The sequence below is a fragment of the Hypomesus nipponensis genome, chromosome 2 (assembly GCF_054491055.1).
Source record: "Hypomesus nipponensis isolate SF chromosome 2, ASM5449105v1, whole genome shotgun sequence".
NCBI lineage: Eukaryota > Metazoa > Chordata > Actinopteri > Osmeriformes > Osmeridae > Hypomesus > Hypomesus nipponensis.
In genome coordinates this window covers 20,137,501-20,162,868 of record NC_140362.1, presented here as the reverse complement: position 1 = coordinate 20,162,868, position 25,368 = coordinate 20,137,501, and the positions used below count along the sequence as shown (strand labels likewise).

General features: G+C 49.6%; 1 protein-coding gene across 3 annotated transcripts in view; it reads left to right on the top strand.

The window, feature by feature from the left end:
- Nucleotides 1–4,319: 4,319 nt before the first annotated feature.
- Nucleotides 4,320–25,368, top strand: part of cicb (capicua transcriptional repressor b) — a 29,261-nt gene continuing 8,212 nt past the window's right edge. The window contains exons 1-11 of one of the 3 annotated variants that reach the window (XM_084667917.1): nucleotides 4,320–8,309; nucleotides 21,412–21,561; nucleotides 21,877–22,042; nucleotides 22,537–22,648; nucleotides 23,001–23,183; nucleotides 23,398–23,530; nucleotides 23,778–23,971; nucleotides 24,138–24,276; nucleotides 24,412–24,509; nucleotides 24,693–24,891; nucleotides 24,979–25,260. In XM_084667917.1, coding sequence (XP_084524043.1) covers nucleotides 4,358–8,309; nucleotides 21,412–21,561; nucleotides 21,877–22,042; nucleotides 22,537–22,648; nucleotides 23,001–23,183; nucleotides 23,398–23,530; nucleotides 23,778–23,971; nucleotides 24,138–24,276; nucleotides 24,412–24,509; nucleotides 24,693–24,891; nucleotides 24,979–25,260 — 5,608 coding nt within the window. In that variant the 5' untranslated portion in view covers nucleotides 4,320–4,357. Of the gene's footprint in view, nucleotides 8,310–21,411; nucleotides 21,562–21,876; nucleotides 22,043–22,536; nucleotides 22,649–23,000; nucleotides 23,184–23,397; nucleotides 23,531–23,777; nucleotides 23,972–24,137; nucleotides 24,277–24,411; nucleotides 24,510–24,692 lie in introns of all 3 variants that reach the window. The other 2 variants (XM_084667910.1, XM_084667902.1) reach the window with 2 other exon arrangements.

The following is a 25,368-nucleotide window of genomic DNA, read 5'->3' as shown; positions in this document are numbered from 1 at the left end:
CACACAAGTGTGTTGAGTAAAACGTTTCATACATCGTACGCTCCCATGCAGGGCGACACTCTCTCGCACACACACACACACACATTGCCATGGTGCAGTGGGGCATTGCACCGTATTCCCCACGAGTGGCTTCAATAAAATGGCATTGTAGCAGTAAGTTCTTACCACAGTGGAGTACTGTGTTTACTGGCACGTGTGCTAGTCTTTTCAGCAGTGACATTGAGATGAGTTCCTTATGAATGACCCCTGTCTGCTCGCATGCTAGTACCCAGCCTGCCGTGTGCACCTAATGTGGTACACATAGGAAGAGGGTCAAGTGTGTATCTGTGTGTGTGTGTGTGTGTGTGTAGGTTGGTGCTGGTGTGTATTTGAGAGGGTTAAATACTAGGGATAGAGGGAAAGGCCTCCCTGCTCATGTGTGTGTAACAGTGGTCTTAGGCCAAGGGAGAATTTAACAGTGTGTGCATGACTGTGCTGTAAATTCCAAGGAGAGTGTTAAAGTGTGTGCGCCTGCTTCCGTGTGCTGTGAGTGTTTGTGTTTTTTGTGTGTCTGTGTGTGTGTGTGTGTCTCTGTGTGTGTTTTTATTTGTCTGATGTTGCTATGCAGTAAAAGAGACGTGGATAGGTTGTAGGTTATATTTTAAGCTTGTGATCTTTGAAGCGGTCCGTTTTCACAGTGTGTGTGGTGTTTAGGGAAGCGTACCTGCTCTCATTTTTCCAGCGCAATTTTTATCTGTCAATTATGGATGTCCTCAAATGCTAGTTCTGAAACAAGCTTGAACAAATTACAACTTTTTGTTCTATTGGTAAGATTAATATCGATGTCAATAAGGCCTATTCTAATGATTTGCTCATAGTAGGACAGGCAAATATTTCCTTTTGCAGGAAAACAAATAGCTTCAAAGTTTTGGTTGAATTAATATAACATGTGCAAACACGTTTTATACATTTCAAAAGAAATGTCAAGGTAACGCTCTGAATTGGATAACAGAACACGTTAAGCAACTTATCTTATTTTTGACTGCTTTTTTTCAAGCACCTAAAATATAATGATCATCAAGGGTTTCCAGAAACAGGCCTGACTGCTTAAAAGGGATGTCATGTCAGTTATTTAGACTTTAACCTGAACTGAAAACCTGCAGTCGTTTGGTTATTAAGCCGACCCCTATCCAATCAAGTATTTTTTCAAGCTCTACCTACAGCATGTAAACATGGACAGCTGTTGACATTAGACTACCTCACACAAAGTCCTCAAAACACATTTATGAACAAGCTTATGGTATAGCCTCACTTTTTTTTTCCTTTCTCTCTCTCTCTCTCTCTCTCTCTCTCTCTCTCTCTCTCTCTCTCTCTCTCTCTCTCTCTCTCTCTCTCTCTCTCTCTCTCTCTCTCTCTCTCTCTCTCACTCACACACACACACACAGTCACACACACACAGATAGTCTGCTCTTATCAGCCAAATCCCAGTACATTTTTAAACGCCATGACCAAACAACATTTTTCCAGACTGAGATCAGCTCGGAGGCCCGTAAAGCAGGGCAGTGTCCCTGGCCCTCTTGGCCTCTACCAGCCAGGACCCTCCACTCTCCCCCACAGCAGACCCTCCAGACCAGAAGTCCTAGGCCGACCGGCCCCCCCCAATGACCGGCTCCTACTGAGTGATGGTCTGGCATTCCTGCATCCCAGCCCCTGCTCGTGTGCTCTCGCGCCTCGCTGTGATTTCCCACGGTAGGAAAAGCAGCTGAGGAGTGGATCAGAAGCAGGCCGGTGCCGCGCCGGGGGGGGGGGGGGGGCTGGGGGACTGCAGGGGTCTGGAACTCAGGATGCAGGCATGTGGCTTGTTCCATGTCAGTCCCCCTTTCCTCAAGCCCTCGGCTCCTCTCAACCCCAAACCCTCAGCTCTGTGGAGCCAGTCGGAGCTGGCTGTCCAGCCTTCTGATATCCAGGAGTGTGAGGGGGGGCGGCTAGTATGAGACTGACTTGTGATGAACGTGGTGGTGAGAGTGCAGAACAGCAACAGGAAGTTATTGTGCTTGCAGGATGCGTAGCGGGATGTATGTGTGGCTGTTTTGCAACAGCAAACAAATAGTTAAATGCACAGTCACCACAGGGGCACAAAGTGACTGAAAAATTCCCCACCAAACTCTCCTCCCTGGGTCTTGGACAAGGTATGCGTGTGTGTCTGTGCTTCTGTTGATGTTTGTGTGTGGTGTGTCAGTGTGTGTGTGCGCACACGTGGATGTGAGTGTGTAGTTGGCCTAGTCTATTTATTTAGACAAACTTTACTTTGTATTCGGTCACAGTAGCTCAGTCTGGATTGTTCTAAATGTGCTGGTTTAGCACAACATTTTGTAAACATATTTAATTTGTTAGTTCTTCCCATGTCTCTCTCCATTTCTCTCACTCTCCTTCTTTCTCTCTCTCCATCTCTCTGTCTCTCCATCTCTTTCTCTTCATCTCTCTCTCTTAGTCTCTCTCTCTCTCCATCTCTCTCTCCATCTATCTCTTTCCATCTCTCTCTCTCTCCATCTCTCTGTCTCTCCATCTCTTTCTCTTCATCTCTCTCTCCATCTCTCTCTTTCCGTCTCTCTCTCTCTCCATCTCTCTGTCCCTCCATCTCTCTCTCTTCATCTCTCTCTCCATCTCTCCATCTCTCTCTCCATCTCTCTCTCCATCTCTCCCTCTCCATCTCTCCCTCTCTGTCCATCTCTCTCCATCCCTCTCCATCTCTCTGTCTCTCCCTCTCTCTCCCTCTCTCTCCATCTCTCTCCATCTCTCTCTTTCCATCTCTCCCTCTCTCTCCATCTCTCTCCATCTTTCTCTCCATCCCTCTCCATCTCTCCCTCTCTCTCCATCTCTCTCCATCTCTCTCTCCCTCTCTCTCCATCTCTCTCTCCCTCTCTCTCCATCTCTCCCTCTCTCTCCATCTCTCTCCATCCCTCTCCATCTCTCTGTCTCCATCCCTCTCCATCTCTCCCTCTCTCTCCATCTCTCTCCATCTCTCTCTCCCTCTCTCTCCATCTCTCCCTCTCTCTCCATCTCTCTCCATCCCTCTCCATCTCTCTGTCTCCATCCCTCTCCATCTCTCCCTCTGTCTCCATCTCTCTCTCTCCATCTCTCTCTTTCCATCTCTCCCTCTCTCTCCATCCCTCTCCATCTCTCTGTCTCTCCCTCTGTCTCCAGTGTGGCTCACCTTTTGGCCTCCTGGTTGGCAGTGACCTCATTCTGGCCTACCCCGACTCGCGATGGCAGTTAAAATAATGGCTGCCGTGTTGCTGCCGTGTTGCTGCCGTGTTGCTGCCGTGTTACTGCCGTGTTGCTGCCGTGTTGCTGCCGTGTTGCTGCCGTGTTGCGTTTTTAGTACTCACACACACCAGCGCAACGTCAAGCAGCCTGAGCGTGTGAGTGATTAGTGTTCTAGATGGTAATCCATGAAAGAGTGTGTGTTTGGGTGTGCTTTCGTGTATCAGTGTGCTTTTGTGCTTGAACGTCAAATGGAAAAAGAGTGGGCATATTTATAAGAAATCATTTACCCCCATGTGCTTGTGTGTGTGTGTGTGTGTGTGTGTGTGTTACAGATATAGCAAGAGTAAGATAGAAACAGAAACAGAAACATCAACATATGCATCCTGTATAACACGAAGGCAGGTTCTGCGAGGGCTTGCACATGGGGTACTGGAATGATTCACTCTCGTATAGATCTGGCCAGACTGTTAAACCCATACGTGACCTAATGGCTTTGCTGAGCCTTCACGGCTGTGATATATCTGCATAGGTGTCGTGGAGGCACAGCCTCAGTCTAGAGCCTTGCAGATCTCCGTCTACGTTTGCACGTAATGGAACACACAGACGCACACGCAGACATTAGTGGATTACACGAGGATGAATGGTATCGTGTTACCCTTTCTCTATAGCAGTCATCCAGCCAGTGTGACATCCAGTGCAGTGCGGGCCACTTCTAGGGATGACGTCATTTTTAATCCCAGCAATTTTTGATGATGAAGATAATAAATGACCACCTGTCTTCTCTCTCTCTCTCTCTCTCTCTCTCTCTCTCTCTCTCTCTCTCTCTCTCTCACTCTCTCTCTCTCTCTCTCTCACTCTCTTTCTTTCTGTGTCTGTCTCTCTCTGTGTCTTTTTCTCTCACACTCAGCATACAAAACGGAGGGAGAAGGACTGAAAAAGGTGGTCGAAAAAGATAAAAGACAGGAAAAGAAACAACAAGGGTGGGGGGGGGGGCCGCAGAAAGAGACGCGGGGAAGAAAAAAACAAGAAAAAACAAGAAAAAAGAAGATCCTGCTCTCGGTACTCAAGCCGGATTGGGAGCCGTAGCGAGTGTGTGAAGGTGAAGAGAGAGATGAGGCAGTTAAAGAAACAAGGAGGGAGGTGTCCGCCGTCTACCAGGGTTCGAGGGGGGAGGAAGAGGGGGGCGGTCGAGGCTCCGCCGGGGGGGAACGCAAAGAAAGACAAGGTCAGCAAACTAACCCACGACAGACCCCCCCCACAAGCCGCGCCCCCCGGCCCTACCACGCGCAAACAAACTCCGTCCGCTTCCGGCGGCTCACCGAAAGAGCCAATCGGCAGCTGCGAAGCCCTAAAGAAGGAGGGGCCTCGACTGCAGACGGCAAGGAAGCCCACTGAGGGAGGGGAGGGGGCGAAGGAAGGCGGGGCTTACGGGATCAACGCCTTCAAACACACAGAGTCCAACATCAAAACCCTCCCCCCGGCTCTCACCCCGGCCCTCACCCCGGCCCTCACCCCGGCCCCCAGCCTCATCACCGTGTCCAGCAGGAAGACGGCCACGTTCAAAGCCCGCATCCCCAAGAAGAAGTACATGTATGAGCAGCACTGTGCCAGCAAAACCCCCGCCTTCTCCACCGCCAGCCCCCCCTTTGCCACCCAGACCCACACACAGCACAGCTACCACAACAGCCTCAGCAACACTGAGGCTAGCAACTCAAACAGCTTGATTGTCAGTAACGACAGCTCCAAGACTAATGGTAACACCATTAGTAACAACAGTAGTAACAGCAGAAGTAACAACGGTAGTAACAGCAGTAGTAATATCGATGGCCGTAATGCCAACACAAACAATATGAGCAACAGTAGTTGTAACAGTAGTATCTGTAACAGTAACAGCATTAGTAACAGCATTAGTAACAGCATTAGTAACAGCATTGGTAACAGCATTAGTAACAGCATTAGTAACAGTTCTATAGGCAGTAGCAATTGTAGCCTCTTATTGGCTCCTGGTGTGTTAGCCTGTGAGGATCCCATGCATCCGGAGGTTAACTGTCACACTGGGGACCCCCTGGTGGAAGACGGGCCCACAGGGGCCTCGAGGACAGCAGCTCCCCCAGACAAAGAGCCCCAGAGCAGGGAGACGGAGGCAGAGGGGGCCCCGAACTCAGTCCGCTCGTCTTCCACAGACACAGCCAGCGAACACTCGGCAGACCTGGAGATCACGGACCCCAGCGTTCACAGCGTGCCTCCCCCACTGCCCAACCTCCTCACGGGCCCTCACCACAGACACGGCACCCTGGATCCCCCCAGCCCCAGTGGGTCCAGGGCGTCTGGGGGACTGGTGGACGCCCTGGCCAGGGGTCTAAAGAACCAGAGAGTCCTGGCCCGCAGACGAGCCCAGTGGACGGCTGCAGGGGAGGAGGGGGGGAGGGAGAGAGCCTCGGCAGCCCAGTGCCCTGTCTTCCGGGCGGGGGTGGTGCGAAGGGTGAGCGGGGGCACCGTGGAGGTGCAGCTGCAGGGGGAGGAGGGGCTGGTCCGCTACCCCTTCCGAGGCGGCGAGCTGACCTCCCCCCAGCCAGGGGAGGAGACGGCCGTGGAGGTCATCTCGGATGCCCCTCCCCCGGGGAGTTGCTCCGTGGCCATCGGGACTCGCGTGTGCGTGCCTTTCGGGGGAGGTGGGGGAGAGGGGGTGGTGGAGGAGGCCGGTGGGGGACAGCTGTACAGGGAAGGGGTTGTCTCCCAGGTGGACCCCCATCCGGCGGTGTCCTTCCCCTACAGGGTGCTGCTGGTCGAGGACAGGGAGGGTCCGGAGGGGGGGGGAGGGAGGGGGGAGGAGGAGCGGAGGAGGTCCCAGGCCGTGTGGGTGTCCAGGCAGAGCCTTCGTCTGCTCACCCCTCCGTGGGAGCTGCCCCAGACGGAGGGAGGGAGGGAGCGAGAGAGGGACAGGGAGAGGGAGGAGCGGGAGAGGAGGGAGGAGATGGAGGTGGAGAGGGAGGTGTGTCAGTTGAGTATCGGGATGGTGCTGGGAGAGAGCGGGGCCATGTTGGGTCACGGGTTCTCGCCGGCGGCCATAGTGGGGGGGCGTCACTACGGCAACGTTCCCCCAACCCACTCCCCGGCGGGCACCACCAGCGTTGTAGCTGGCGCCGCGCTCGGCCGAGCTACAGAGGGACAGGGACAGGGTTACCCCGACAGAGAGGCAGAAAGAGACAGACAGAAGCAGCCGCACACCCCAGAGGAAGACAGGGAAGTGACCCAGTTCAGCATGGCCTTATCCGGCACGCCCAAAGCCGGCGCGGCGCCCCAGCACCGCCACATCCTCTCCAAGCCCCCCAGGAGCTTCCCCTCCGTCTCCCCCCACCTCACTGTGGTCCGGGGCCTGGGGACGCCCCCCCACCACCTCGCCGGCCCCCAGCCCCCACCCCCTTCCCCTGCCGCGCCGGGTGCCACGGAGATGAGCGGCGGCGCTACGCACCCGAAGACCACCCCCTCCCAGACCTCGACAACTCCCGCCGGTGAAGGCGGGTGCTCGGGGTCAACCTCGACGACGTCCTCCTCGTCGCGCTCGCGCACCCCGCTCTCCCTGGCCCAGCAGAAGTACAAGAAGGGCGACGTGGTGTGCACGCCCAACGGCATCCGCAAGAAGTTCAACGGGAAGCAGTGGCGGCGACTGTGCTCGCGGGACGGCTGCTTGAAGGAGTCGCAGCGGCGGGGCTACTGCTCGCGCCACCTCTCCATGAGGACCAAGGAGATGGAGGGGGCCGGCGGAGGCGGTGGTGGGGGGGGAGGAGGAGGGAGCAGCTCGGGCACGGTCACGCCCTCCGACCTGCGCGGGCGGGCAAGCAGCGAGTTCGACTGGGACGAGACGTCGCGCGACAGCAGCGAGGCCAGCAGCAGGGGAGGGGACTCGCGGCCCCGCCTCGTCCTGCCCTCGCTCCTCCCCCAGGACTTCTCGTCGCGCTTCGACTTTGACGAGTGCGAGGCGGCGACCATGCTGGTGTCGCTGGGCAGCTCCCGCTCCGGCACGCCCTGTTTCTCGCCCATCTCCAACCAGTCGCCCTTCTCCCCCGCCCCCTCGCCCTCGCCCTCTCCGCTCTTCGGCTTCCGCCCCGCCAACTTCTCCCCCATCACTGCCTCCCCGGTCCTCCCCCACCGGCGCCACCGGCAACCCAGTGGGACGGGGGCCAAGCTGGGGGCCCCAGGGGGTGGCGAGAGGGACAGACACCCCTCGGGGGTCCAGCCTCCTTTCCACAACAACCTGACCTTCACCGTTCCCATGAGCCCCAGCAAGCGCAAGGCTGATGCAACTTCGGCCTTGCCACCGGCCTCGCATGCCCACGATTACCCCCCCAAGGCTGAACTGGAGCAGGGCAACATCAACTCGGCCTCCTTTCGCGTCCTTTCCCCACAGACACACTCTCGCACGCACACCCCCACCTTCCCCCGACCCAGGGGGGTGAACACACCCTCCAGCCGCCCCCCCTCCTCCACCGCCGCCTCCCCTCCTCCACTGCTGGTATCCCCCACGCCCCTCTCTCCCCTCCCACCAGACACCGGGCCCCGCCACGTTACCCCAGTGTCCCAGCAGGCCTTGCGGGACTCCCCGGTGATTGTGAGAAACCCGGAGGTCCCATTGGCCAAGTTCACCGAGCGTCCAAAAACCTCAACAGACCCGAGCCACGCCCCCCAGCCCTCCTCCACTCTCCAGGTGCCCGTCCCCATCAATGCGGCGGCCACGGTGACCAACGGAACCGTCCTCCTCCGAAGCCCCGCCCCCACCCTGGTGCTGGTGACCTCGGCTCCGCCCTCCTTCAACGCCGTCGGCACTTGCAGCCCCACCCAGACGCTCTCAATCACCATCGGCACAGCAATCGGAGGCCCCGCCCCCGGCAACCCTGCCAGCCCCGGGGGGAGGGGGGCCCAGGGGGGCCAGGTGTTTGGGGGGGAGCTGCAGCAGCCGTTGGCGTGCCACCCCTCCCCCACCGCCCTGCTGCCCCTCCTCCTGCCTGCGGAGAACCCCCACCCTGCGCCACGCAAAGACATCATCATGGGACGCCCAGGGACGGGTGAGAAACACCACCGTGTGTCTGTGTGTGTGTGTGTCTGTGTTTCTGTGTGTGTCTGTGTGTGTCTGTGTATCTGTGTGTGTGTGCGTGTGTCTGTGTGTGTCTGTGTTTGTGTGTGTCTGTGTGTCTGTGTCTGTGTGTGGGTGTGCGTGTGTGTGTGTTTGTGTGTGTGTCTGTGTGTGTCTGTGTGTCTGTGTGTGTCTGTGTGTCTGTGTGTGTGTGCGTGTGTCTGTGTGTGTCTGTGTTTGTGTGTGTCTGTGTGTCTGTGTCTGTGTGTGTGTGTGTGTGTGCGTGTGTGTGTGTGTGTTTGTGTGTGTGTCTGTGTGTGTCTGTGTGTGTGTCTGTGTGTGTGTGTCTGTGTGTGTGTGTCTGTGTGTGTGTGTCTGTGTGTGTGTCTGTGTCTGTGTGTCTGTGTGTGTGTTTACGTGTGTGCGTGTGTGTGTGTGTGTGTGTGTGAATTTGCTGAATGCAGCGATAAGACAGTAGAGTGAGAAATTGTGTGGGAAAGATTCAAGCTTCAGACAGATGAATAACTACAGAAGAAATTGGCATCTTGTTTTGTATCCTACATAGTGCACATCTTGTTTTGTATCCTACATAGTGCACATATTGTTTTGTATCCTACATAGTGCACATATTGTTTTGTATCCTACATAGTGCACATCTTGTTTTGTATCCTACATAGTGCACATCTTGTTTTGTATCCTACATAGTGCACATCTTGTTTTGTATCCTACATAGTGCACATCTTGTTTTGTATCCTACATAGTGCACATCTTGTTTTGTATCCTACATAGTGCACATCTTGTTTTGTATCCTACATAGTGCACATATTTTTTGCTTATCAAATGTTTAATGTGTCCCGCACATTGTGACCAGACTATTTGAGTGCTCCATCTAATAGCATGAAATGGGTTCGTCTTCTTCTTTTATGTTACTACTTAACTCCTATTTATAGAAAAAAAAAAAAGAGAAAAAAAAAAAACCCTGGAAGGGTATTTCTAGTATTTGGCTAGCTATAACACCAGTTGTGGGTGAACAGGCTGTATTGAATAGTCGTTCTGGATTTTAATGGCATTTTCTTCAGATAAATGACCATATGCTATTTCTATTTACAGGAGTGATATGTCAGCTGCATGTTGCAATTGCCAGTAGGGTGTGTGTGTGTGTGTGTGTGTGTGTGTGTGTGTGTGTGTGTGTGTGTGTGTGTGTGTGTGTGTGTGTGTGTGTGTGTGTGCGTGCGTGTGTGTGTGTGTTTGGGGCGTAAGGGGGAAGTGCAGCTCAATGAGTATGGCAGTAACCATGGTTATTTAGTGATCCATGGCTAAACTTTTAAACACAGCTGAAACGTACAGATTTTACAGTGCAATGTAAAAGTAAAGAACGAAAGACTGTAGGCGGATTGAACAGGGGAATGCCTCAACCAGGGGAAGGCCATGAAAGACTGGTTTTACAGTAGGCTTACTTTGCGAGTAAAACCGAGAATGTTATCGAGCTTTTAGCCTGTGGCTCAGCAACCACATGTGGCTACTTGACCACTCGTGTGTGGCTCCCACGCAACTTTAGGATTAGTCAAGACCATGTATAATAATAAGAAGCCTAAAACTTTATAAAAACGTAAAACATTTTTTGAGAATACAGCCTAAAGGTGTCCGTCCGACTGCCATCACGGACTTGTGCAGATTTCATGGGTAGTGAGACTGAACGAACACGGTACTGGTTTTTAAACCAACCGTTTATTTTGTCCGTGTCCTCCAATGGAGATCCATGGCCCACACAGGCCTCGTCTGTGTAGTAAACAACGAAAAGAAACTAGTGAAGTAAGTGGTAAGGTGAAATGTTTAAATGGTGTAAAAATAGGAATGTACCCAGATATTTCAACTAAGAATGCACCGATAATGCGACCATGCTTGCATGTTTGATCTGCAGTGCGAAGTTCTCCCAAAATGAAAAATGTAGCTAACATTAAGAGACATTTTAAGACGCATACGAAAGTATGACTGTGGCCCTTGGACAAATTCACGTTATTGAAAAAATACCTAGATTAGTTGGTGCTGTGATCAATGGATGGCAATAAAAACCATTGTTGATAAGCTATAACAGTGGTTTTCATCTCTCAAACTATTCATCCACTGAGAATACGATCGCACCCTATTTTGGTTAAAAACATGGCTCTTGACATCAAAAAGCTTGCCGACCCCTGGTTAAGCCTAATGTGTATTCTATTCAAATTTTCAGAAAGCAAACAACTTTTGGACCTTAAGGGTTGTACTGCCCAAGTTGTTGCAGATGCTTAGAGAGATGCTTCTAGGTCATTCAAAGATCAGGTTCAGCTTACCTTTATTTAACTCAGCTCTCCTCACCTCACCTCACCCTCCCTCACTTCTTCTTTCCCATCCTGACATGGACTGCTGTAGCAGCGCGTTCCAGAAACGTGGTTGTGGTCGTTTTATGGATCAACATTTCTGTTTTTCAAACATAAGCTTCATCTATGTAGGCCAGATATGTACCAACTTACCACCTCTGGCTGTGCATAAAACAAAGTGTGTGTTTCATATTTCTGAGTGAAAAAGGAAGAGGATGGGTGGATGATTGAAGACGCGTGAAATTAGGAGGAGATGAGAATGGTGGGCTTCTGAGAGATATTTAGGTTTTTGTTTCTTTGAGAATAATAGCCAGATGACTCCTCTCAGTGTGGGGGGCTTGTGTGTCCGTTATTCCCTCTCGTGCTACAGTCGTACTTTAGAGAGCCTACCATGAATTGTGGGTCTGCTACAACCAATCCAGCTACTGTAAACTCTACAATCTGGTCAAAGCTAGTTCTTTCCCTGTAAGGCTTTCTAATGAAACATCATCAAATGTTAAAGTGAGACAAGTGTTAACGTTTTGGAAATACAATTTGGATTAGGCTACCTGAAAACATGATCTAGACAAGGTCCTCAAATATGGCAAATATGTAAAACTTAAGCAAAACTGTTCATGGTAATGAAAATATTTAGGCCTAAAACTGCACAGACTACTTAAGTTTCTCACTTTAAAATTCCAGTATTTGTAAAAAAAAAAAAAGAAAAGAAAAAAAGACTAATTTGCTTGCAAATTCCAGCCCTCGTTATGTTTTTGTGTGTTTGTGTCTGTGTGTGTCTGTCTCAATGCCCTAACACCTTTACCCTTGATGAGCAATATGATATCACTGACACGGATGGTCCCATGGGAAAAGAAGAGATGTGTGTGTGTGTTTTGAAAGAGATTGAGGTTGGGTTTGGCTCGCAACATCTCCCTAGGGACCATCATCTCCTCACACCACTTATCAACGATGCATCGCGTGTGCGTATGTGTTTACGTGTCAGTGTGTGTGTGTGTTTATGTGTCAGTGTGTGTTTATGTGTCAGTGTGTACCGTGAAAAAGGACGGTGGAAACGGTGTAGGAGGTCTTTTGGGGTGTGAATTTGTGTCGGACTCTAATTTTGTACACAGTGATAGGTGTGCGCACGTTGCGGTCTCCTAGTGAGTGTGGGAGTACGCGAAAAATGTTCACTGCTCCAAGCTCATGAGGGGAGTAGAGGTTGGTGTGTGCGCGCGTATGCTGTGTGTATCTGCGATGGAGAGAGATAGAGAAAGATTGAGGAGAGAGAAAGCAAGAGAAAGATTTGAGAAGAGAGAGATGGAAATGTTTCCATCTGCACTGACGCACTGTTGTGGGGTGTGAATCGTGGTGTGACATTTTCGCCCAGCCGGCCCTGTTGATCTTAGATGGGGTTTGTATTCGTGTGCCCGTGTGTTCCTCTTTCTACGGTGCTTGTGTGTGCTTGCATGTCTACCCAACTACATAAGAGATACACATGCAGACAGAGAGAGGTCACTCAGTGTAAACATCTCATCCAGAATACTCTCGGGCAGCAGAAAGGACGTTGAATGAATAGTGTCACTCTGTGTGCCCGTGAGCGCCTGGATTTTGTACATCTTTGAAAGACAAGCAAAGCATGTGGGTGTTTTCTCTCTTGAGTGAGTGAGAGAAAGAGGGTGTGTAAGCTCTTGTATTTGAGCATGTTGGAGAATTTATCATAGCGAGAGAGAGAGCGGGGGAGAGAGGGGGGGGGAGAGGGGTGGGGGAGAGAGAGAGAGAAAGAGAGAGAGAGAAAGAGAGAGAGAGAGAGTGAGGGGGGAGAGAGAGAAAGAGAGAGAGAGAAAGAGAGAGAGAGAGAGTGAGGGGGGAGAGAGAGGGGAAGAGAGAGAGGGGGAGAGGTGGGGTAGAGAGAGAGGGGAGGTGCACGAGTTTTGTGTTTTATTTGTGTAGGACGGATGATTTCAGATCATGAAACATGTTCTAGTTTTATACACAGGAGATATCAACATGTGTGTGTATGACGGTCTGAGTACAGGACTCCCACACTCACTCACTCATTCACTCACTCACTTACACACACGCACACCATTATACTTTGTGGAACACTATGCACATAACACCAGTCTTAATTTAATAGTTCAGCTTAATTTTAATAGTTAACTAGTTCAGTAAGTTACAATGTATTTTTTTAAATACTATTAACGAATAAAAACAAACACTTTATACATTTATTTTATTTGCGATTTATTACAATTTGATATAAAGAAATCTGATATAATAAATAAATGTGCATTATCTGGTTGGATAATTGCACTTTACAGTATATTTGAGAGCCTACATCACAGTCTGAAGAGTATAATGTCAGCTTGAGAAGAGAAAGGAGACAGAAAGGGAGAGAGAGGAGATAGAGAGACATCGAAACGAAGAAGGTGTTTGTTGCATAAATGAGATAACCAAGTTAGGAGAGGAGAGGGGGATAAGAGTGAGTGATGTCGACTGTAGCTTTCATAGAGTAAAAAAAATAACATACACGCGCCCACATTTTGAAAGAGAAGGGGGGGGGGGGGTCCATGCCAGACCAGAGAACACATACAAACCCTCCTCAAGAATGGATGGATGGAGTCGGCAGATAAGAAAAAGAGATGTGACGAGGAGAGGAAGAGGAGGAAACAGAATTGATCAGGTGTGCTTTGTATGGAGTGTGTACAGTTTTGTTTTACACACACACTGACACACACTGACACACACTGACACACACCACACACACACACACACTGACATACACCACACACACTCAGACACACACACACTGACACACACTGACACACACCACACACACACACACACACACACTGACACACACCACACACACTCAGACACACACACACTCACATACACCACTCACACACACACACCACACACACTCAGACACACACACACTCACACACACTCACATGCACCACTCACACACACACACTGACACACACCACACACACTGACACACACTCGCATACACTCACATATACTGACACAACGTACATGTTACTGGAAAACAGAAACGTATGTCAGTGTGCTTTGCTCCGCAGTTCGTCTTTCCTCTCCCCTTAAAAAAATACACACACACACAGGCTCTTCTTTCAACTCTGACATTTCAGTCAAAATTTGTGTGTAAACGAAATTACTCAGTTAAGCGTCATGTGTATATTTTCCCCCACCCCCAAAACTGGATTTGCAATTGACTTTGAAGTGCTTGAGGTCAAATCTCTGTAGCTGGGAACCTTACCGCAGTGTACACTGAAATATTCAGTGACGGACTATATTATTATTATAATATCTTCTACGTTCAGTAGTTTATCATATCAAAAAAGATTATATACTTTAAAAAGTGAGACAACTAGCCTATATAACAAGAAAAACATATATGTATATAAATTATATAGTAAATGTTCTAGTTATTGCTGTTTCTTAAATGCATGTAGGAGAGATGGAACTGGGAGTCAACATACATACAATACAATACAATACAATACAATAATACACAGACATAATTTAAAATACTTTTAGTAAACTTTTTCCTCTGTTACAAAATTGTAACTCATCTTTTATTGGGTGTCAGGGGCCTGTGTGTATATTTTATATTGTACAGATTTTTCTGTGGAAGGCTTAGGAAATTCATTGACACTGTATTTCTTTTGTATTTTTTTTTTACTGAAGCTATACATCAGAGACCTTTGCATCTTAACACACCTCTTGGCTTTGCACCTTACCACACACACACACACACACACACACACACTCTTAATGAGAGACAAGCACAAAGACATAACCACTCCAGACAGACTTTCAGAAACATGTCATACTCACATATCCACGATACAGACACACGCTCTTCTAGTCTGCCTGCAGTTCGTTCCTCCTCCCTCCTCTGCCGGTGCGTCTTTCGTCTTCCCCCGAAACCACAGCCTGTGAACTGGAGCCTCATAACCCTTCTCTCCATCACACTGCCGTGGCTTCCCCTCTCTTCTCCTCCACTCGCTCACTCCATCCTGGTCTACCCGGATACGGATACCCGGGAATAACATCCCCCCCCCCCTCTTCCTTTACGTAATGCTCAAAGCCCCACACAGACTCCCTGGCCATAGCAACAACCACATCAGAGTCTCTCTTGTCATTTACACAGTCTCAGAGAAGCTTCTAGTCACAGAACTGCACACACACAAACACATACACAAGGACACCAGCACTAGACTTTGGTTAACATTTTGGAGGAAATTCTAAAGGTACATTTGCCCTTTTCTAGGTGTAGGCGGTGGTAGAACAGTAGTGCAATGCCCCTAAGTCAGAGTGTGGAAGTGTCCAAGAGTTTTATGCTCATTATTCAAATCATCTTCCTTCTTCCTCTTCTCCTCTCTCCTCCTCTCTGAGTGTTTTCTCAGGCTGTCGTGGTCGTCTTTCTGGACGTTTATCTGAAGGCTCACTCTGCCCCCAGGTGGTCAGACAGACCCATTACATCTGTCAGTAGACAGAAGGAAGATTCGCTTTTTGCGACTAGACAATGTTCTCCGGTCAGTTTGAACTTTTCTTCTGTAATGGTTGCGGTGAGGGTTGAGCCACTGATGGCTGATTTCAGATCACGAGTTGGAGGATGGAGGGGTGGAGACTGTCTAAAACTATTGGTGAGGAGAGTGAGGAAAAACTTAAGATAATATTACTTCTGAGTACGCTAATTCTTCAGTGCATTACCTGCCATATACCTTGATGGCAGACGCATATTTACATCTGTTATCGACTACTCCAGGAATGGAGGTGTGTGTGTGTGTGTCGGAGTGAGAGCAAGGACTTATGGGGTCAGACTTGGCGGGTTTAGGTTGGCCATCGGTCACCACAAGTGACATGCGGACCTGTGCCCAACATGGGTGTTACCATGGTAACTGCGAGGGGTGTCGAATCGAGTTATAATTGGAAAGAGCGAATGATTGGCTGGGTAAAGAAAAAGACTGAAGGGGGAGGAAGGGGGGAATTGGAGAGAATGTAGGAGGGAGTAAGGAGGAGGAGGAGAGCTGGATGGATGTGATGTCAGGTGAGAGATGAGTGAATTCTGGTGGGCTGGAGTGGATGTTCCAGGTAGGTAAGGGGGTCACGTGAAACTGCACTTCATTGGATGGTACTAGCCACACACACACACACACACACACACACACACACACTGAATGAGAACAGCATAATCCTAAAACACCTACACAACCCACAGCAGTGCACCTCAGCCACCCTCAGCAGTGCTCACTGAGGGGGGATTGTGGGTCTCTCTCTTTCTGTCTCTATCCCTTTCTCTGTCTCCATCTGTTTTTGGCTGTCGTTCCTCTGCGTTCACGTCTACCAGACGGTGACTGTCAGAGCCCGTGTGTGTGTGTGTGTGTGTGTGTGTGGTGTGTGTGTGTGTGCGTGTGTGTGCGTGTGTGGTGTGTGTGTGCGTGTGTGCGTGCGTGTGCGTGCGTGTGTGCGTGCGCTCGTGTGCGTGTGTGTGATGTCATTGTTTGCTGTTGCCGCACTGTTGTTGTTCGACATTGATTTTGTTTTGATTTTGTAGCGCCGTTATTTGACACTGAGGACATTTTTCTTGATGATGCGAAAGGCTACAGATAGGGAATAATTAGTTGGCAAATGAAATTATTAACGCAGCATTCTATCCTTCAGTAGTACTCCGAATACAGTTTTTACAGCTTTATTGCGATTACTCCAAAAACTTCTCTTAATTACTGTTGTAAACCCTGAATGTTCAGAGCTGAAAGCTTTCCTCTCTTACTGTGCTTCTGTCTAGGCTGAGTTGTAGTTTAAAAACTTAAATCTCTGTCACAAACACACACACTATCTCTCTCTCTTTCTTTCTGTCTTTTCTAATATCAATTACTTTAACCATTCAGTTAACGCTACATGCTTCAAAAGTCATGGCAATACCACATTTACATGACATGACAGAAGTTCTGACTTGTGTCAACCCACCTTGATGGGCGATTTAGACGTTCGTCAGGTTTATTTACAGTCCTTTTTTTTTGCAGTCAGGGAACTGAAAGGGTTAAGAACTTGTTTACTACAAGGGATGGCATCTGTCTCATCTCAGGCAGTGGAACTCTCAGTGACTTCATTGGCCGGTTCTCAAACCTGCCTACGCACCGACTGGCTAGTCAAGACACACAAGTCCCGCCTTCCATTGTGCTTGTGTCTGACTGACAGGATAGGTTTTCACTTTGACAACATACTCACTCCGGGGCACTGCATCTACTTTTTCTGCTTAGTAACCCCCTCCCTACTTTTGCTTGTCTAATCTTTGGGTAGCTGACTGTAGAGCTAGTGTGTGTTAGTAGTGTGTGTTAGTAGTGTGTGTTTGTGTGTTCCCTGCCATGCCTTTGTGATCCCACCCTCCCTGCGTCTGGCCCCTCCACCCTTCCTCCCATAAGAGAAGTTCTGTTTTCACAATGTATTTTCCCTCCCTCCCTCCCTCCCTCCCTCCCTCCCTCCCTCCCTCCCTCCCTCCCTCCCTCCCTCCCTCCCTCCCTCCCTCCCTCCCTCCCTCCCTCCCTCCCTCCCTCCCTCCCTCCCTCCCTCCCCTGCACAGAATGACTAAAGTCTATTTTTACCTTCTGGTACTCTCCACTCCTCTTGTCCCTTCCCACCCATTTTCCCTCTCTAGAAAACCCTCCCTCTCTTTATTTTCTCATGGTTTGGTGCATAAGAATCTGTGTGTGCGTTTAAAATTCTGTCTGGAGGAGGCGAAACTGCACAATGGAAAACTCGAAAACGAATGCTTCTTGGACTGAAAGGGTTGGTTATCATGGAAAATGACATCATCTGTCTCCTGCTGTGTTTGTTGTGTCTTCAAACAAATTTAACAGTAGACTAAATCCCTAACCCCAATTCAAACTATTAAATACACAATTGCCCAACCTTGCATTACGTAGACCTATGTATTTGTCTGATGTATTTGTATATGGATATGGATGTGTGGATTGAAAATATAGGTCGATAAGTTCGTATTATTAAGTGGCAAATAACATTCGCTTACTACACATAAACTGTTGGATTTCAGTGACAATATTGGTAACTTTCTGGTTATAGTGGTAGTTGTAGTAGTGGTTTGTGAACAAGCGTTTAGTTTCATTACCCCTTCTTTTTGCTTCTCTATGGGTGTCTGGCTGCTGACTCATTACATGATGCGCCATATCAGGTGGTGCAAAGCAATCAGTCAAATGTTACCATAAGCAGTCAAACACAAGCACTCCCTGTCCAAGAGGACAAATTCACGTGCACTCAAAAGATCAGTGGTAAACTGAGTTTGAAGTAGATACATGTTCTTTGGTTACATAATTGCAGATGGCTTTATGTAGGCAAGTGTATTTCTTGGACGCCGATTCTTCATTTACAAGCGCCCTCCATATTTGATGGACGATTCAAGTATTGCATGTTCCGTTTATATTTCTGGGATGGGGGCGGGACTTGTCCAATTTATGTCAAGCCATTAGTTGTCCTACATTTCAGTGTGTGTTTGATTTGTGGCCTCCTTAATCAATCAGGTCTTACTACGTGAAGCAGGCCAATAATAACTTATGTAGGGGTGTGATTATGCAAAATATTTTTTTTGTACACAGTTTTTACTGTTTTGTAGGAATGAATGGCCATTAAATGAAGCTAACAGCAACGTCTTGACACGACTGAATGTCGCAAGAGTATATACGAATTGATGACCCGATATTTACCTACATAATGGTACTTATCTGTTCCGTTTCTCATTGTCTGCCAATGACTAACCGATATGCAGAATGAGATTAGCATATGACTGACATTCCAGTGCACATTCGAACCAATCAGCGGTCGTGGCGGCGGGATGACAGGTGGTTGCTTTGACCAATGTGGTAGCGTAGGTCCAAAAAAGGGGCGGGGCACGCTTGGGCGAGGTTGACACACTGAAAGAGCGAGAGGGGGCAGCCTAGTTTACAACAAGAGGAAGAGGGAGTGAACGAGAAAGAGAGACCGAAAGAGTAACAGAGGCACGCGAGCGTTAGAGAACAAATCAAAGGGAATACAATCGACCTCCAGCAAGATGAAGTGAGAACGTATTTTTCTTCGTTACTACCAATCACATCGACCGAGCGGACCGGAGGGTGTGCGCGCCTCAGTGGGGGAGACCTCCGCTCGAAGCAGCCAACCTGGTGCAGACGGACCTCAAAAGCTGCCATCCTCCGTATTTGACAAAACCCTTGATTTTTTTCAACGAATAACAGCTTTTCCGTTTGGTGTTTCTGCTTCGGCATTGCCGTTTCTTTTTTTTGAAGAGAAGAATCATCCACGCCTCTGGTCTAATCTTTCGTTCTGTCATTTCAGTCCAAGAGTTCTCATGTTTGGCTACTATCATCATCACCTCCGCTGTTCACAGTATACTGGTCCAATACTTGAACAACTTAGCCAGCCACTAGTAAAATTTTCACTCGATTAGGTTCAAACTGGTGAGGTTGTATGACGGAGCACAAGGTTGGAATTGTAAAAATAAATGTGGATAGCGCAGGGAAACTTCATTTTTAAATGTATCTAAACTAAAGGGTTCGTGTGAGATGGTGATAGATGAATGCACCAGTTGAAATGCACTTGAGTTAAAAGTCTGTCAGCACATAGCTGTCGTGAGCAAATCACCAGCAACACAAGATGGTCACATTGTTTGTTGTATATGCACAGTACAGTAGCTTTTTGATTTCATGTTAGCCCACATGCTGTATCAACAGTACAGTGTCGCTAACTTGAAAGGAAAGTACAAACCTTGCACTAACGTGTGGTATCTAGGGTCAAGTAGACGAGTTATTGGTGTTAATTGCCTACTAATTTGACAGGTGTCCTTGTAACGGTTACGGGAGGCAGTAGTTTAAATCCTGTTGTGGGGAGTTGTGTGTCATCGGTAAAAGACAGTGTGAGACCGCGTAGAGACATTTATTGGTGGTGTGTTGAAATGAATAGCAACGTTTATTTAGCTGCTTTGTGTTCTGCGGGTGCAGGGTCAGGGGCGTTCCCGTGGGACGGTCTAGTTTGGAACGGCGCACTTACGCCTTCAGGTGCTCTGTCGAGCAAACCAGACAACCTGCCTTGCTTTTAAGTTGCAAGCTGCTCCTCCCAGACCGAGAGTTACATGGGGTTCATATAGCCTTTGCCGTAGGGCTAGACACCGTTGTCTTATGAAAAACGACCAAGCGTGACTGGGAAAAAAAGCCATGCTGAATAATTAGCTAGCATAAAACACTGGCTAACCTAGTACTGTACACCCGTTCATCAGATTGCTAATAGCCATTCCATGAAAATGGTCATATCAGCGTCCCTTTAAAAACAGATCAAAATTGAAAGAAGTTAGTAGCAATTAGATACACAGTTAGCATGTTTCGGCTAGTTAGCTATATGGCTAACTAGCTAGCCATAGCCACATTGATGGTAGTTGTGCGACAGTTTTCTAAACCCTGGAGGTAGCTTATGTCTTAAAACAATTGTCGAGGTATTTGTCCGCCCGTATTCCAAAGAGGTTTGGCCTGGAGACATGTGAAATATTCCCCGTAATGACTGCGTAGGTGTCGGGCTGATGTAATAACACATGCCGTGGATGAGGTAGAGGCCTAGTTAACTCTTTCAGTACCACACAACTCTAGTAATGTAAACAAACAGAGGAAGAGGGGGCATCAGGGGTAATTGGACCACAAGAAGGACGACGTTTCCAGTGAGAAGTCAGATCTGTTCGACGTGCTGGCTTTATATCGTTGCATCGGGACTTTGTAATTTAGTTATCATCCTTTGAATGTTGTATTGTTATCATGTGCGTTATCAGAATGCGGCAACATGAGCAGAGCGTGACTCTAATGTACCTATAGCCCTTATGTGGAGAAGTATACATGTTAAAATATTGGACACAGAGATAAAAGGGCAAATCATAAAGAATTGCGTCTGGTGCTATGAAATTGTGTGTGATGCCATCCTGAAGGGCCAAATCGACGCAGTTTACATCGAACCCTGATGTCTTTGCTTTCATCTGGAGTTTTCCATTTCTGAGTCGGATACACGATGTTTTCACGCAAGACATTGTAACAAATATTCCAGAGGCACCTTTCCTAGGACGGTTCTCCCGGGCATTTAAAAAAAAAAACTTTGCATTGTATTCAGCCATGTTTTCATCAGAAAATCCTCAATACCTCCGTCAAGGATTGAGCATGTTCGGTCAGTAACAGCTATTTCCTATACACGTCTAATGTGAATTAAATATCACTACTATTGTGCCGTTGTTGAAACATATCAGTGTTCAATGTGAGTACAGTAAGTGCATACAACAAAACAGTAAAGCATACAGAGTCATTATTAGATTATGCTAGTATTCTCATTGGTCAAGATCCTTTCCATCCGACTACTAACAGAAGGGTACTGGGGAGGGTCTGGCGTCTGTCGTAAGCGTTGTTATTGTGTGTTGATGGTGTAAAATGGATGGATACAGTTTAGTTTTATACTAGCTTTTTGGTATCACAAGACACCTTTTGTATAGGGGTTACCAACACTGACTTTGTACTTCTGTTCTTTGAAGCATTGACCAAAACTACTTTCAGTACAGCTTCCTATTACTAGAAAAAAGTGTCTCATTTATGTGAAACATTTGAGGAAATGATCAGCTTGAGTCTCACTAGTACTAATATATAAATAATGAATTATTATGAATGTAATCATTTTTAAAACTTAATTTTGCAGTGTGGACCAATGTGGAGCCCCGATCAGTTCCTGTGTTTCCATGGCATTCCTTGGTGCCTTTCCTGGCACCTACCCAAACAGATGCCTCGACTCAGCCTGCGGATGGACAACAGCCAGTCCACCACCCCCAAGCAGCTAACCTTAAGACAGGTACGCACTGGCATAACGTGGCCAACTGTAGGGAGTCAGATGGCTAAGCGGTTAGGGTATCGGGCTATTAATCAGAAGGTTGCTGGTTCGATTCCTGGCGGCGCAAAATGTTGTGTCCTTGGGCAAGGCACTTCACCCTACTTGCCTCGGGGGGGGGGGGGAGTCCTGTACTTACTGTAAGTCGCTCTGGATAAGAGCGTCTGCTAAATGTATATGTAAGCTTGATCAAGACTAACCTTGTTGAAACGGCGAGCGCAATCCTCATGGGTTTTCAGTCGTTCTCTATTAAGTTACCCCTGCTTGTTTTGCCCCCAGAGTCTCAGGGAGGCGCAGTGCTGCTCCAGGAGTGCATGGAGGCACCCCCCACCCTGGAGAGGGGTCCTCCGCCCCGCCCCATCGCCCCCACGGAGGAGCCTCCCCCGGACAGGGAGGCGGAGAGGGAGAGGGGCGACAGCGAGACAGAGAGTGACGTGGACGACCCGTAAGTGTCCTTACTCGAGCCGTACGCGCGCGTCTGTGTCTGTGATTGGTTGCCAGGTTGTGAGCACGCCAGTGGCCACACACTCTTCACTGTGAGCAGTGTGAGTGTACTGATTCTGTCACGTGTAGCCCAGTGTATGGAATCAACACAGGGCAAAGAGACAAAGGCATTCCATGGCTCTGTGTTGTCTCACTACATGAAAGGCAGTGGCCAGGCAGCAGTCTATTGAAATGGACTAGCTGCCTGCTGAATCTACTGAACTATCTCTTGGGAGATAAGCCACGTGTGTGTGTGTGTGTGGTGTGGGGGTTTGTGAGAGTGACAGTTCCTGAAACCTCCATAATGTGTGTGTGTGTGTCTTCTCTTGCCTGTTCCTCGTTCCAGACTTCTGTGTGTGTGTATGTGTGTTAAAGTGCTGTGCTTAGCTTCAAATAATGAGGATGAGTCTACCAAGCTCATGGGTCTAATCAATGCATCATTCCCCTCCCCCACAGGTTCTTCCCTAGCGTTTTACCTGATCAGCCCCTTTCCATTACCCCGGTGAAGAGACGCACTCAGTCCCTCAGCGCCCTGCCAAAAGATGGAGACAAGGCCAGCCCGGGAAAGGTGCCTCTCTCTCTCTCTCTCTCTCTCTTAGTACCACCGTCTCCAGTTGCTACGCAGTGCTCGTACCCCATCATTCTTAGTTCTAGTTTTATATTGTCTCAACCGTGTCAGATTGCCTCTCTGTCATGAGTGCAATGAGTAGATCTAGTAGGGAGTCAGGTGGCTGAGCGGTTAGGGAATCTGGCTAGTAATCAGAAGGTTGCCGGTTCGATTCCTGGCTGTCTCCTGTACTTACTATAAGTCACTCTGGATAAGAGCGTCTGCTAAATGACTCCATGTAAATGTAGATCTGCTGTCGGGGTAAGGCGGGGTGGTCAGGTCAGCTCCACACTCACACCCTCCTCTTCCTCAGAGGGAGAAGGACCATATCAGGAGGCCCATGAACGCGTTCATGATCTTCAGCAAGCGTCACCGCGCTCTGGTCCACCAGCGGCACCCCAACCAGGACAACCGCACGGTCAGCAAGATCCTGGGAGAGTGGTGGTACGCCCTGGGCCCCAAGGAGAAGCAGAAGTACCATGACCTCGCCTTCCAGGTACACACACACACACAGGACTATAACCAACATCTGTCATGAAATTTTCTCGTTGATGATTTAAATGGTTGACTTTGTTTACGTACATAACCGAATACTGTGATTAGCAAATGTGTTTGTTTTGTATGTGTCTTCTCTTTGCGCTGTACCTTTTTTTTCTTCTTTTTACAAGCATCCTCCCTTTCCCTCTCTTTGCCTCCCGTCCCGTGCGCAGGTGAAAGAGGCCCACTTCAAAGCCCATCCAGACTGGAAGTGGTGCAACAAAGACAGGAAGAAGGCTGGCGCTGAGGGCCGAGGAGTCCCTGGGGGTAAAGACATCAGAGAGAGGAGCATGTCTGAGACCACGGGTCAGTCACACACACACACACACACACACACACACATACACACACACACACGTACATACAGTAGACGTCATCTATCCTGAAAATAGCCACTCATCACTTACTCTGAGAATGTTTGTCCGTAAGCAAGATGGCCGCACTGCGGAACTAACCACATCGGCCACTTGTTGTTTCTGACATAGTCTGATGGCTAGTAAACAAAGTGCTCTCTCTTCCCCCCCCCCCCATCCCCCTCCCCCTCTGCTTTCAGCAGAGCCCCAGTCCTTGTCCCTGGGCCCGGAGCTGAAAGGGGTTGCAGCAGGCCTCGCGGGCGTGTCGGAGCGGGCCTTGGGCGAGGGTCACGGGGGCAAGCTGACCCGCCCGCGGGCCTTCTCTCAGAGTGCCATGCACAGCCTGGAGAGGAGCGAGAGGGGCAACACCCAGGCCCTGGCAGAGCTCACCCAGGTATGGAACACTTTCCCCCCCCCCCCCAAGACGAGCGGATTCTTCAGACAGGAGTTTTAGTTTGAGTGTTCTCGTCTGTCTTCTCACATCTCACCCTTTGTCCGTCTCCCCTCTGGCTTCTCTTCTCCTTCTCTCCCCCCTCACACCCCCCCCCCCCCCCCACCAGATGTGTGGCGACGGAGGGGGCCAGTTTGCGGGCCGCGCCCCGCCCCTCTCTCACTCCCAGCGGGGGGTCAGCGAGGACATGACCAGCGACGAGGAGCGCATGGTCATCTGCGAGGAGGAGGGGGACGACGACGTGATCGGTGAGCACCGGCCGTGCGCCCCGGCTACAGGGCAGAAAAGACTACGTTACCCATAATGCTGCCGTACTCTCCAATAACCCCCCCCAAAACACTGCGTGCGTGAACTCTCGATCCCTCCCCTTTCCCACCTTGCAGAGGACCCCTACCCCAGCAGCTCTATAGACCTCAAGTGTAAGGAGAGAGTCACTGACAGCGACAGCGACAACGCGTCCGGGGATGAGAGCAGCCGCAAGGTAAACAACCAGGGCTTGACCTCTGCCTGCCTGTACTATTGATCTGGTTGTTTGCCTCGATCTAGACAAGTCACTTAAGGGGAATTAGTTCTCCTAGCCCGGTCGAGGAAAAACACAGAAGGCAAGGACGGCGTTTTTTCAACGTTTTTTTTTCTTTGCTGTCTTCTTTTCTTCCCTATCCAGCGAGTGTTCGCTCCAGTGATCTGTTCTTCCTCCTCCTCCGTCTCCCGGAACGCGCCACACGGCAGGAGTGTCTCTCTCTCCTCCTACCCGACCAAACGCTATGAAGGAGGAGGAGGAGGAGGAGGGGGGGCCACAGGGGGACTATCAGACCGCAGGAGGAGGAGGGGAATAGAAGGAGGAGGAGGCGGGGGAGGAGAGGGTGAGCGAAACAATGGATTTGAAGGAGGAGGTGGAGGAGGAGGAGGAGGAGGAGTGGCTTCCCTCTCTCTCTCGTTCTCCTCCTCAGGCCAGTCGGTCATCTCCAGCTTTCCGTCCGGAGGGCCCCCTCCGTCCAGCGCTGCATCCCTGGGCCTGAGTCCTCTCCTGGGCCTGGGGGCGGTGAGAGTGGCCTCTACGGTGGTCACCAACGTGGTTCGTCCTGTGGTCAGCACTCCGGTCCCCATCGCCAGCAAACCCAGAGACGGCGGGGCCGCACCCAACCTGCACCCGCCTGACAGGAAGTCCCTCCCTCTGCAGCAGGCACAGCTTCTCATTGGCTCTGGACCAGGAAGTGGGACGGCGGTAGGGGGTGGGTACTCGTCCTCACCCAATGCCGTAGGCGCGGGGGCGGGTCCCGGGGGCGTAGTGACCAATCTGGTGTTAGGAGGCGCGTTTAATGCACAACCTACCGTCCAGC